At 38.6% G+C, this 14,777-nt stretch overlaps 1 protein-coding gene across 1 annotated transcript; it reads right to left on the bottom strand.

Annotated features, from left to right (window-relative positions):
• Positions 1 to 1,455: 1,455 nt before the first annotated feature.
• LOC307138052 (uncharacterized protein) lies at positions 1,456 to 13,146 on the bottom strand. The gene is made up of 3 exons (XM_079836166.1): positions 13,071 to 13,146; positions 11,462 to 11,605; positions 1,456 to 2,753 (listed from the first exon to the last, which is right to left on the bottom strand). Exons 2-3 carry the CDS (start codon positions 11,544 to 11,546, stop codon positions 1,744 to 1,746), a joined length of 1,095 nt encoding a protein of 364 aa, XP_079692292.1. The 5' UTR covers positions 11,547 to 11,605; positions 13,071 to 13,146; the 3' UTR covers positions 1,456 to 1,743.
• Between the last annotated feature and the right edge of the window lie 1,631 nt (positions 13,147 to 14,777).

Raw genomic sequence — 14,777 nt, 5'->3', positions numbered from 1 at the left:
AAGCAAAGACAAAGACAAAGACAAAGAAAAAGGCCACACTTATATTCATACGAAGTGGATTAAAATAATGAGGATAATGTGGGTGATTAACTAAAGGATTAATGCTGAGATGTATATAAAAACCTATCACAAATCATCATGAATTGTTTCTTCAACTTATCTTATTTTACTGCAACTATCTGTTTCTGCTTCTTTATCATATTTATAGTGTGTGATTTATAAATTACCTTATATCCTACATCACATATTTTGATTTTGGACGTCTGGTCACTTTATATCTTATATCAGAATATTATATAACTGTTAAGCCTACTATGAATATTATAATACGCTGAACCACGTGTACTGTATCATAACTACATGAATGACCTTTGCAGCAAAAAACCCCGCGTCAAAATCAGTTAGGTATTCAGTGAGATATGATTAATTAAATGCGCTGACAGCTCATTGCACCTGGCAAACAAGTTACACTGAGTGGAGCTGGTGACCGATCCAAGATGGCGGCTCCACGGCTCGACCGTGCCAATAGGCAGGGGCGTTTGATAGGGCGTCTACCTATATGATGATGTCTATGGCACGGACTGCCGTTTTGGTTCAGCCTGCCGCTACCAATCAGCAGATTGACTGTGGGGGGAATATAAGGTTTGGATCTTGATTTCTTATGCTAATTTCTTGTTTGCTTGCTTTGTTTCTTTATTGACTTAAGCTATGCATTTATTTTTATTCTAATGTTCTGTTGACCTCAGTTATAGGCCTAAACATTTTATTTGTTTATTTGGACTTTAGTTTCCTTTTTTGAATCTTTTGTGCTCCTCAGATAGTTCTCAGTTCTCAGATCATTCTTACTAAGGAAATGTGAAGTAAACATATGAGAATGTTTTAATGTGCATGCTTTTGGACTAAAGCCCCAGAGTTTTGTGCTGTCCTGTGACTACAAATAAACAGAAACAGACGTGACTCAATAAGTACGTGTCCTTCCTCTTTTGTGAAATATTGGTAAAACCACTTTATTTCTGTATGATTACTGTGCAATCCTGACACAAATTAATAAATTATTATCAATGTATCACTTTAATTTTAAAACTGTGGTAAAACTGATGCTTGGGTTTTAAACTAAGTAAAAAACAAAAAGGCAAACATTTATCATGTTCATTTTGCAATTGTTCTAGTTTCCAGTCTGATAACACTTCCCAGTGTTTTGATGGGGTTGTGTGATGTTGTTTCACAGAGAAGAGTTAAGGGAGGGTTTAGTAAAGCACTGGAAACACAGCATGATTTTGAGCTCAGCGCTACAGGACAGGGGCTATTAGCCCAGCTCGGCCCATTCAAAGCCCTGGGTCGCCCTGGCTCGCACTGGTCCGACTGTGGATAAACGGCTATTCCCATATCTCCACGTCTCTGTATCTTTTGAATCAAAAAGCCTGTTTGTTATATTATATTTTGGTTTATTATTTTGTGGAGGCCTACACAGTTTTATGCATTTCATTTGATTCAGATTTATACTTCTGTTGACATGTAAAATTGTAACTAGTTCATTCTTCATTTGGCTAATCAATACAGAGTCTAATTCTGATTCTGGTTTCTTTCCTCCTCTCACAGACACTGGACATAATTCGGGAATTCAAGCCTCTAATGTGATTTAATATTGTAACAATAATCTGCATATTATACAGTCTCTCAAACATGAGGCGTTTCCTGTCTGAGAAATTCATTCCACACAGACGACATATAAAACCAGTTCTCTCATTCATGAATACTCATGTGGTACTTGAGGTTTATGTCATACCTAAAACTTTCTCCACAGTGACCACATGTAAATGGCTTCTCTCCAGTGTGAATTCTCATGTGCCGTTTAAGGCATGCTGTTCGGTTGAAACTTTTTCCACACTGTTGGCAGGTGAACGGCTTCTCTCCAGTGTGAATTCTTATGTGGATTTCAAAGTGTTGTTTTTTAGTAAAACTCTGTCCACACTGAGGGCATGTGTAGCATTGCTCCCCAGAGTGAAGTCTCATGTGACTGTAAAGGTATTCTTTATGTTTGAAACTCTTTCCGCACTGAGGGCATGTGTAGGGTTTCTCTCCAGTGTGAAGTATAATGTGCATGTTAAGGCTTCCTTTTCTTTTGAAACTCTTTCCACACTGTTGGCAGGTGAAAGGGTTCTCTCCAGTGTGGATTCTCATGTGACTGTCAAGGCTTCCTTTTCGGTTGAAACTTTTTCCACACTGTTGGCAGGTGTAAGGCTTCTCTCCAGTGTGAACTCTCATGTGCCTGTCAAGGCTTCCTTTTCGGTTGAAACTTTTTCTACACTGTTGGCAGGTGAAAGGTTTCTCTCCAGTGTGAATCCTTATGTGGTTTTCAAAGTGTTGTTTTTTACTGAAACTCCTTCCACACTGAGGGCATATATAGGGTATCTCTTCAGTGTGAACTCTCATGTGACTGTCAAGGTTTCCTTTATGTTCGAAACTCTTTCCACACTTAGGGCATGTGTAGGGTTTCTCTCCAGTGTGAATTTTAATGTGCATGTTAAGGTTTCCTTTTCGTTTGAAACACTTTCCACACTGTTGGCAGGTGTAAGGCTTCTCTCCAGTGTGAATTCTCATGTGTCGTTCAAGGTTTCTTTTTAGAGGGAATCCGTTTCCACACTGTTGGCAGGTGAAATTACTTCTAGTTCTCTTATTTTTAGCCTTTTTTCGTGAATCTTTCTCTTCCATTTGATTCAGTACTTCACTCTCCTCTTTCAGCACCATCGGGTCTAAGGCGAAAAGAGACAAATGCAAATGAACAGCAGTTTAATGGCACAAAGCAACAGACAACAAAACAGTTAGACATGTAAAGTATCAAAACCAGCACACAACTAGATTCTATTCCCATGGGCATCACACCGGGAGGGAAAAGGGGACAGAGTGCAGAGGGCCCACATTTTAATCTTCCACCTGTGCTTTAGCCAATGTCTCATGAGCTAGCACACACGTTTTCTGAAGCAAATTGGAATTTGTTTTCTTAGAGTCCTCAATGCTGAACATTCTCTCTTTCAGTGGTCCTCTCACAGTATGGCCAAAGACCAGCTCTGATGGGCTGAACTTGAGAGACTCCTGCACCGTTTCACAGATTGACTATATGTTTTCTTGCCACTCTTTTTTTTTTTTTTTACTTTAGTCAATGCTGTTGTCAAGGAATGGTTAGTTCATTGTTTGTGATTTGTTTTGATGTATAAAAATAAAGTTAAAAACAAAACAAAATGCCAATGCAAATAAAGGACCAACACAGTCCCACTATCACATGCTCAAAAGGTTAGCCTATGACAGGAACTGGGATTAAAGGGGCTGGTGGAATCACCTGGTTTAGGTTCCCAGCATACTGGCAAACATGACACTTCTTGGAACACTGTAGCACATCACACTTCACACCGTACCAAAAAAAAAAAAATGCTGTAAAACATGGTTGTATGTTTATCACCCCTACGTGTCCCGACAGTGAATGATTGTGTGCCAATGACAGTACCTGCTGGACATACCTGATAAAAACATTCCACTCATCCTCGATAGTATTATTTTTATGCCACTTCCGCATCAGTAGTCTATCTTTCATCAAAAATGAGACTTTGTTAAGTGCAGGTTTGTCAGCCAATTTAAAGCATTTTACAAGTGAAACGTCATTGTTTTGAGCTTCAACAAGTTTTTCAAGAGTTACCATCAATCTGATCTGCACATAAGAAAGAGTCAAATAAAGATGCATAACTATCTTTCCTTGAGCATGTGATCACACAAACAGTAAACGCATTTGGATATTTCTGAAACAATTAATCAGAGCTATGCTCTGTCGACAGGGAGTCAACTACTTCTAATGGAGGTATTACTTTCCCTTTCAGCCAAATCGTTACCTAAAATGACGGCTACACCTTTCACCAGTAAAACAGGGCAAAATTCTACCTCCACAAAACCAGACAAGACGTCTGTCTGTAGATGAATACAGTAAACTGGGACTCTCATGACCTCCATGCTGAAACTCTGTACAAGTCTACAGGATCCAACTGATGTTGGATCTGAAAAGGACAAAACATCTGCACACACAAAAGACTGAGCAGCGTCCATGTCCCTTAACACCCACACTTCTACCTGATCTTCCTCCTTACCTAAAAGCGATACACACCCTTTACATTTACGCATTTAGCAGATGCTTTTATCCAAAGCGCCTTACAACTTGGGAGTACACGAAGCGATTGGTCATGAAGAGTCAAGTAAGGGCAACAAGTGCCTAAAATACTGAGACTGTGTACATTGCTCAATGCACAGGCTAGAGTAGGGAGGGGAAAAAAGGGGAAGAAAGAGGAAAAGAAAGTTTTTTTTGTGGTTGTTTTTTTTAATGAGGTTAAGTGTCACCGAAGAGCTGAGTTTTAGTTGACTTTTGAATGTTGTCAATGATTCTGCGTTTCGGATGACGGTGGGAAGATCGTTCCACCAGCTGGGAACGTTGAATTAAAATGTTCTGGAAAGGGATTTTTTGCCTCTCTGTGATGGTACCACAAGCCGTCGCTCCTTAGCGTAACGAAGGCTTCTGGTGGGGGTGTGGAGTCGTAGAATCGAGTCAAAGTATGCAGGAGCTAAGCGCGTGGTGGATCTGTAGGCAAGAGTCAGCGCCTTAAACTTGATGCGAGTAGCGAGTGGTAGCCAGTGCAGAGAGATGAAGAGTGGTGTGACGTGGGTCATTTTGGGCTCATTGAAGAAAAGACGTGCTGCTGCATTCTGGATCATTCAAAGTGTTTCGATCGCACAAGAGGGGAGTCCAGCCAGAAGTGCATTGCAGTAGTCAAGTCTAGAAATAACCAGGGCCTGGACAAGAAGCTGTGTTGCGTGCTCTGTAGGAATGGTCTGATCTTCCTGATGTTGTAGAGCGCAAACCTGCATGAGCGAGCTGTCTTAGAAATGTGGTCTTTGAAGGACAACTGGTCATCAAATGTTACTCCAAGATTTCTGACTGACTTTGACGGGGAAATCAAGGATGTACCTAACTGGATGGTGAAGTCATGTTGCATAGTGGGACTGGCGGGAAAGATGAGGAACTCAGTCTTTGCCAGGTTGAGCTGTAGGTGATTTTTACTCATCCATGCAGAGATGTCAGCCAGACAGCTGGAGATTCTTGCAGCTACTGTGGGGTCGTCTGGTTGAAAAGAAAGGTAGAGCTGAGTGTCATCAGCATAATAGTGGTAAGAGAAGCCATGTGCCTGAATGATGGGTCCCAATGAAGTAGTGTAGATGGAGAAGAGGAGAGGTCCAAGCACTGAGCCCTGAGGAATCCCCGTGGTCAGTTGATGTGCTTCGGATTCCTCTCCTCTCCAGGCAACTTTGAAAGACATACCTGTGAGATAAGACTCAAACCAAAGGAGCGGAGTCCCTGTGATGCCCAGAGATGAGAGGGTGGACAGAAGAATCTGATGATTGACCATGTCAAAGGCAGCAGATAGATTGAGCTGGACGAGGACTGATGATTTGGACTCAGCTTTAGCTATCCGCAGGGCTTCAGTGACAAGATTCAAGATTCAAGATTCAAGAGTTTTATTTGTCACATACACCGTTATATACACAATATACAACTGGCAGTGAAATGTAAACAGGTCCGCTCCATGGACAGTGCAAATAACAGTTACAAGAAATTAAATAGAAATAGAATAAAATTAGAATAAAAAGTATTAACATAAGTAGAATTATAAATAAATCAAGTAAAAGATAAAAATAGGAAAGAAAAAAAAAAAAAAGAAAAAAAAAAAATATATATATAAAAAATATGTGGATATGATAAGTGAGATAAACTGTAGACTTAAAAATAAGTGGTTAACATAAAATATATAATATGTATATATAAAGAAGTATAATGTGCAAGGTTTATTACAGGTTGTTACGCAGTAACAATAGGAACGTAAAGTGCAGTGCAATTGCAGTATGTGGATGTTAATGTTAAAAAACTGTATGTTTATGTGTGTGCGGGGGTGAAGTGAAGTCACGTGACTGAGTTCAGGAGTCTGATGGCCTGGGGGAAGAAACTCCTCCTGAGTCTTTCAGTCTTTGCCATCAGGCTACGGAAGCGCTTACCAGATGGCAGCAGGGTGAAGTGAGAGTTTGCAGGGTGATTAATGTCTCTGATGATTTTAGTAGCTCTACCTCTGCAGCGTTTGGTGTAGATGTCCTGCAGAGACGGGAGAGCTGAGCCTGAGATGCGCTCGGATAAGCGCACCACTCTTTGCAGGGCTTTGCAGTCGTGACTGGTGCTGTTCCCGTACCACGCTGTGATGCACTGAGTCAGGACACTTTCTATCGCCCCTCGATAGAAAGTTTTCAGGATGGCTGGTGAAACCCTGAATTTCCTCAGCTGGCGCAGGTGGTACAGTCTTTGCCTGGCTTTTTTCACCTGTGTCTGGATGTGTGTAGTCCAGGTCAGATCCTCAGAGATACAGCATGACCGACTGTAATGCGGACTGTAATGCGGTCTCTGTGGAGTGGCCCCTTTTGAAACCTGATTGGTTGACGTCCAACTGATTATTCTGTGGGAGGAAGGAAGAAACCTGGTTGAAAACAACTCGTTCAAGAGTTTTTGCTATGAATGGTAGGAGAGAGACAGGTCTGTAGTTATCTATGAGTGATAAGTTTAATGTGGGTTTCTTAAGCAGTGGAGTTACCCAAGCCTGCTTGAATGTGGTAGGGAAAATGCCGGTGCAGAGAGATGTGTTGATGATGTGTGTGAGTGCTGGTAGGAGTGTAGGAGAGATGGCTTGAAGGAGGTGTGAGGGAATGGGATCAAGAGGACAGGTGGTAGGATGGCTGGAGAGTAGAAGTTTAGATACTTCTGTCTCAGTGAGTGTAGAAAATTAAGAGAGAGGATGTTTGGTTGTGGATGTGGCTGATCTAAAATCCACAGTGCGCGTGGGTGAGAACTGATTACTGATAGTTGTTGTTTTGTTTGTGTCTTTAAAAAGACACAAAAGGTAGAGACTGTCGACTTCATCTTTAGTCATTTCAAAATGCACACTGATTAACCACATTAACAAAAGCAATCTCTTTTGTTTGAGCCTGCTGCTGCTTCAGGGACAAACACTCTGCTATAACATGTCCTTTCTTACACAGGGTTCCCACTCTTTCATGAACACCAGATTCAAGGACTTTGAAGGACTTTTTAAAGCACCTTTTGTTTTAAATCAAGCACAATAAATACGATAAAGGTGGGTGTGTTACTGACAATCTGGACAGTATATCAAATACCTACTGTACCTGTGTCTATAATTAATGCAGTAACGCTAAGGCATATACTGACAACTAAAATACAATTTTAGGGGCATGTGACTTTTTTTTAATCCAATGAGGAAAGAGGCTGGTGTACAAGAGCAAGCGAGTTTTAACGAGAGATGCGGTTTGCAGCTCTCTTATTCCTGCTTTTAACATTTATTTCACACTAGTTTTAGTTTTCTTTTTTATAAATCATTACTTAATTAACACATCGAAATATAGAGATAATATTGTATACATGAATTTTCTAATTAAATGAAAAGATATGGACAAGTTAATTGTTAGGCATTAAAAATATGTACAATTATTTATTTTAACCTCTTAATCTGCACCCCTATTTTTGAGAATTTTTTGAAAACGACATACCAAAATGAAAATGTCTGCAGCTCTTAAACCCTATGGTCTATATTCTATATTCATTTTACGTGGAAGAGACTATTCTTGCAGGGGGAGTTTGCCAGAAACGGATTAGAAGAATCGATTTTTCATTGAAAATGGACATGATTGATTACGCTAACTCAAAACTCTCTTGCAAACAACAGAGGATTTTTTGTTTTTTTCCTATTTTTTCGTTGTTTTGGATTAAAAAGTGGGATGCATTTTGAAGAGTGGACCCTTACACGGAGATGTATGCGGGTGTTTATTGGATTCGTCCGATCTGATCTGAACGACAGGAGATGAAAGAGGAGTTGAAATTAGGACCGCTAATATTATGCTATTATGGCCGTTCCTTTAGCATTTCATTTAACCCTTTCCTCTCTGGTGTATTTATTGCAAAAACAAGTTCAGAACATGAACATCTTGAGTGTTTTAGCTTTCAAATGATGCATAGTTTGTGATAGTTGATTGAATATTTTGTATAAAGCAAAAGTAAATAAAAGAACTGCCCCGCCCACAAACCGGTGCATAGATAAGAGGTTAAATCACCTGTACATGTACCTTTTTAAACATCAATTTGAAGGCTTTTAAGACCTGCACATATATAATATTTAACATATATAATTGCTGCCATAATAATGCCGCATTTCAAATGTTGACGTGCTTTTCTTCTTTTTATTTTTTGAGCGGTGATGAAAATACTTGTAAATACTAGGCTAGATCTTTAAAATGCATCCAAATTACAGCGACGCGCAACCGTACGGTGCCCTGCAGTGGTCAAAAAGGATATAAATAGAGAATTTTGAAGTGATATATTCCTGAAAACTCAGAGATGTGGATTCGTAGCGCTGTTTTGTTCTGGCTTTGGCAGCGCATGAAGGCCAATGTTTGTAATAGCACAATGCTACTCTAACAAAATGCAGTTCATGCTTAATTCAAGCACTTTCAAGGACCTGTGTTTGTTTTCAAGTACTTTCCAGGCCTTGAATCCATGTGTCTGAAATTCAAGAACTTTCAAGTACTTTCAAGAAGTGTGGGAACCCTGCTTACAGCAGTAAAAACATTCTCGCATTTCTTTGGGCTTTTCACAACTCAGTTCGGCGCCGTCAAATAACTCTTTTTGACACTTGCTGAATGAAAAACATTTCAGTGCATGAGCCCAAATTTGTCTGCTAACACCGCTGTCTGAAACAATGTCGTTAATTTTTGTTCATTTAAATACAGTATCATCCTCTCTGGAAGACACTTTAAATCTTAAAGTAACAAAAAGTGATGTAAAACTCTCCACTTTGCTAGAAGTACACCATCTATCAAAAATAATTCCCTTGTCTCGGGTGAATTCAAAGTATGTTTGACTGGCGTTTTTCTTACAAAACTGCTGCCTGTAGACCTCTGGGACTAACTCATAACCCTTGAGTACAGCTAGCTTAACCACACTGTACTTAAGGCTGTCTCTAAAGACAGGGGTTGAATAAACCTCTAAAGCTTTCCCAGCCAATTTGCATTGCAACAACAATCTTTTGGCCAACTCAAAGACGTTGCAATATTTTCAAACGTGTTAAAATAACTTATACTTTGTACATATATTGTAGCATTGAAAACATCCTGTTGCAAAAAAAACTAAAAAAACAATTTAATACAGATCAGCGATGTGTGAAATGCAAAATATATAGACTATATTGCAAATCATTGAATTCAGGTGTTTCAATCACTTCATGACCACAACTGTATAAATCAAGCACCTAAGCATGCAGACGTTTCTACAATAATTTGTGAAAGAATGGGTCTCTCTCAGGAGCTCAGTGAACTCAAGAGTGGTACCGTTATCGGTGGCCACCTGTGCAATAAGTCCATTAGTGAAATTTCCTCACTACTAAATATTCCACGCCCAACTGTTAGTGGGATTATAACAAAGTGGAAGCAATTGAGAACAACAGCAACTCAGCCACGAAGTCTTAGGCCACGTAAAATCACAGAGCGGGGTCAGCGCATGCTAAGGGTCACAGTGTGCAGAAGTTGCCAACTTTCTACAGAGTCAGTAGCTACAGACCTCCAACCTTCATGTGGCCTTCAGATGAGCTCAAGAACAGTATGTAGAGCTTCATGGAATGGGTTAAACCGATTACAGTGCTCCATGTCAACGCACCTAGTAGAGCTTCAGGGTTTCCATGGCCGAGCAGCTCATCCATGCCTTACATCACCAAGTGCAATGCAAAGTGTGGGATGCAGTGGGGTAAAGCGCGCCACCACTGGATTCTAGAGCAGTGGAGACGTGTTCTCTGGAATGACCAATCATGCTTCTCTGTCAATCTCTGTCTTCTCTGTGACAAAGTAATGCTGGTTCTGATAGAAAGGTGTCAGTGCATCACAGTTTGTTGTGTATGGGGCTGCGTAGCCGCAGACCAGTCAGGGTGCCCATGCTGACCTCTGACCCCGCCCAAAGCACCAACAGTGGCACGTGAGCATCAGAACTGGACCACGGAGCAAAGGAAGAAGATGGACTGGTCTGATGATCACGTGTTCTTCTACATCACGTGGATGGCCGGGTGTGTGTGTTGCTTACCTGGGGAACACATGGCACCAGGTACACTATGGGAAGAAGGCGTGGGTTACCTGGGGAACACATGGCACCAGGTGCACTATGGGAAGAAGGCGTGGGTTACCTGGGGAACACATGGCACCAGGTGCACTATGGGAAGAAGGCAAGCCGGCGGAGGCAGTGATGCTTTGGGCAATGTTCTGCTGGGAAACCTTGGGTCCTGCCGTTACTTTGTACCCGACGGGTGACCCACGAATATTGCTGAAACGGGTGAAAAACATCCTAACTCTGTCAGATACGGGTGCGGGTCTGGTCTGACAAGGGAGAACACGGGTCTAAACATGGGATTTAAACAGTCACCTGCAAACGAATATAGGCCTTATATAAAAGTATATGTATATTGTAGATGTGTTCCTAAAAATATGCATTATACAAATATTTGCCTTGCCTGTATTTCAAGTTGATAAAATAATTTAGTTTCTTCTTACTGATAAAATATCAGTTTATTTGTGGCCTGCCTGCACTGCAGTCGTCAAGATGGATCCTGAGGAGTTAAAGATAGCCACAAATGTGGAAGTTCATCGCTGAGGAAGCACGCAGATAACTGTGGTAACAAACCAAGCACACGCAGTTCAATCCATAAGTATTTTTGTCATGTTTCCTGAGTTTGGTCTCTTAATAACACTGTCTAGTAGCCTACATTAAGCCACGTTAAGAGTTTTCTTATAATGGTTTTCTATGGGAGGAAAACGCTTAACGTGTAATTAAACGCGTTTCGTTCATATTCTAGGATCATCTGATTTTTTTGTACATAGTATACGTTATTAGTATTATGTTTACTGAGTTTAACAGTGTCTTACCTACATGCGTTTTAGAATGTCCCGGCAGAAGTTGTCCTTGTGTTAATGGTTGTGTAATAACTTCTGTATGCTGGCAATAACATTTTTGTAAGTGTGTCTATAATGTGATATGCTAAACTGATTTTATTGCGGGTGCGGGTCGGGTGCGGATTTTATTTAGTGCTGTTGTCGGAAAACGGGTCGGATGCGGTTTTGAGCACTGCGGGTACGGGCGGGTGCGGGTTTACGAAATCGGACCCGTGCAGGACTCTGGGCCCAGCCTCACAACTTACAGGACTTAAAGGATCTGCTGCTAACATATTCAGGGGTCTAGTGGAGTCCATGCCTCGACGGGTCAGGGCGGTTTTGGCAGCAAAAGGGGGACCAACACAATACTAGCTCATAATTCAGCTTTGAGAATGAAACCAACCTGTTTGTTCCTCAGTTTCTTCATGCTTCACTCTGAATGTTTCTTCAATCTTCAGGTCTTCCCTCTCCTCTTTAATAAACTCCATCTTTATAACAGTGTCATGTGGATCTCAGTCGCTTCTCCAGGAGTTTTTCTGTGTTTGTCCTGTTTAAGATGAGAATAATTAACAGAAAGAAAAGCTCTCCTAGTTCAGTAGTTTGGCCCACTGGCCAGTGATAGTTTGTTTTATTTTAATTGAACTTTCAAAATTACAGAATTCAACAGCAAGTTTCTTGACACATTTTCACATTTTGTAAGTATAGATTCAAATAAAAAGAAACAAAAAAAGTTGAACTCAAAATGAAAGGGCATCACAAACATGTTAAATTCATTTCAGACTTTTTTTTTTGAAAATGAGCAAACTTGGGTTTGGAGTTATTCCATTTAGTTTGATGAATATAACGTTTTCCTAATAACAAAAACAAATCAATAATATACATTTCTTTTTGAAAAGTCATTCATTTGAATAAAGTTAAAAATGACCAAATTAAGACTAGATTGCAGTTCATTTTAACTCTTATAAATTGAGACATCTCGCATCTAATGTGTGTTTCTCAGGATATATTCTGTGAACAATGTTAAATGACACTTCTTTGGTTTTATTTGTTACACAATACCCACTGAGAAATCCCCAAAAATATTCCCACTCAAATGAGAGAAACATATTAACCTAAACTAATTTAGATGGAGGAGAAGAGATTTAAACAAAAAGAGAAGGAATCACTGCATTCATCATTAATTAAATCAAGTTTATCTAAAAACAAAATTTTTGAGACTTTTAATTATTAAAAATAATTGCTGAATAACCATTTATTTAATCAACTTTTTTCTTAGATGCAGTTTTGATATTAACAAAACACCTCTAATTGATCTAATTTTAACAGGTCCTTTTGATGCCGTGTTTGGTTTTTCTCTCACTCCTTTTTTATTTGGAATAATAAGTATATCACACACCAACAACAAAAATATTTTCAAGACATTGGTTTGAGTCTAATATATTATTAGTTGGTCAGTTGTTGAATTCTGATGGTCAGCTTTTGAGTATGTCTTAAATGTAAGTGTCATATTTCTTTGAAAGAATATTGTATTATCATGAAGTCTGTTTCTGCCAAAATTATATCGCTATTCATTAGTCAGAGTGATGGACCTAAATGACCACAAAACACTAAAAGCTAACACTATAGATTAATATAATAATGCAAATTATAAAGACCCTTAATATATTAGTTTAGCTATTTAATGATTTGTAAAAAAAAAAAAATCGAGATAGAAATAGAAACAGCGCGCTTCGATTCACTGAATCATTTGTTTTGAATCAAGCGGTTCAATTGACTCGGAGAGTCTAAAGCTCCGGTTCTCTCGTCACTCAGAGACTGAACTCATGTTTGAACTGATTCACCATAAAGAGCGAAATGAACCGCTCCTTCTGTTACTCATGAGTTTATTCTGTTACTTTACTCACACAACGCTGATAAATGTTAGATAAAGCAATGCAGTGTTACGTTTAATAATACATCATTCATGCTGTGTGACTTCTGTTTCTATTACTTTAAAAGCTTAAAACACAAACCTTTCTTCAGCAGAATCACAACAGATGCAGGAGCGCGGCGCAGCCTTATGACGTCATAATAAAAGCCAAAATAAAAGTCCTGTTCAGACTCTGCTGCATCTACTTCTTCTTTTAGTTTTAAGGCGGGTTACAAAACAGCGGTAAATGTGCATACCGCCACCTACTATATTGGAGTATGTAAAAGCATGGCTTTATTTATAACTTCTTAAATTTTAAAAACTACTCCAGTTTCATGCATAAACTTCATTAAAACTTCAACAACTTCACTTTGGGAATGTTCTATACCTAGAATACCTTTAATATCCCATTCCCTCCCTAATTTGATAACACATTCTTTAAAGTTTTCTCTTTCTTCATAAAATGTTTTACATTTTATTAAAACATGTTTTACATTTTCTTTGCAAATCACATACCTTACATTTATCAGTGTTTATTTTACTCATAAGAAATAACGTATTATTAAGTCTAGTATGTCCTAACCTTAGTCTTGTGAAAATTATTTCCTCTCTTCTGTTTCTATTATTAAATTATCTAATTTTAATAGATTTTTGAATTCTGTAATATTCTCTTCCTTTTCATTTCATTGCTTATTTTAATCATAGTATCTGTAGTTGACCTACCTTTTCTAAAACCACATTGATGACTATTAATAATCCCTTTTTTATATAATTGTTCTTTTCCACAGTCCAGGAACTTCACATTCTCGCCAAATTGTATTAAATAATTCCAGAATGCTTTATCATATTTAATTTATAATAATTTAATGCTTCTTCTGGCAGATGATGAAACATGATATAACACAGCTGATCTTGTCCTGGGGCTGAATTTTTAGATCCTATAATGGCTCTTTTTTAGCTCCATCAAATTAAATTCCAAATCTAAAGGGATATTCTCATCTTTCTTTTCAATAATTAGCTGCCTATTTCCTCTTAACATTTCTTCTTTCTTTTCCTTTTGATAGTCAGTATGACTACCACTATGTATTCCTGAAAATACCTTACCTAGTAAATCAGCTTTTTCCTTTTCGGTAACAGCTATTTCATCCCCTTTCTAAAGTACTGGAATTGACTTATAAACTCTTTTCCCACACATTTTCTTAACCATATTCAATACCTCTCCAAGGTCAGTTTCTCTACCAATATTTGAACAGTAGTTTCTCCATTTCTTTTTGTCGATTTAATAGTTCTTCTCACTATAGCCACTATATAATGTATTCTACTAAATTATCCATATTCTATTATTCCTGACATTTTTTGAATGCTTGATTTCTTTCTTTAATTGACATAGAGCATTCATCGCTCCACCATGGAACTCATTTCTTGTTATGAGATATTACTTTCTTAGGAATGTATTCTGCTGCTGCTCATTATCATTGAGCTAACTTATCTGTTTGCACAAATATCTACATTACCATTCATTTGTATGAATTAGTCCATTTATTTTACATGAAATCTTCACAAACTTTCAAAAGTTATTGACTTTATTTGTATCACTTTTCCCATTTTAAAGCCATAAACTAATAAATGATGATGAATATGATAAAGTAGACAAAAAAGTTGTTTGAGTGTTGAATCTATCCTGCTCAGTCGCTCTACACTCTCAAACTACAGATATCTGCTTATATCCAGACCACAGCGCCTCTGTTTTTACAGACACAAATTCAAGGCCAGTTAAAATGATAATTTGTGTTTGTTATACTATTTATGA

This window comes from Gobio gobio (assembly GCF_949357685.1).
Source record: "Gobio gobio genome assembly, chromosome: 1".
In the NCBI taxonomy this organism is placed as follows: domain Eukaryota; kingdom Metazoa; phylum Chordata; class Actinopteri; order Cypriniformes; family Gobionidae; genus Gobio; species Gobio gobio.
The sequence above is the reverse complement of the archived record's forward strand: the minus strand, read 5'-3'. Positions and strand labels throughout refer to the sequence as shown.

Coding starts and splice junctions, on each gene's coding strand:
- LOC307138052 (XM_079836166.1), bottom strand. CDS start 11,546: ATGGAGTTTATTAAAGAGGAGAGGGAAGACCTGAAGATTGAAGAAACA. Junction 2,754..11,461: donor AGAAACTGAGGAACAAACAG/GTTGGTTTCATT, acceptor TTTTCGCCTTAG/ACCCGATGGTGCTGAAAGAG.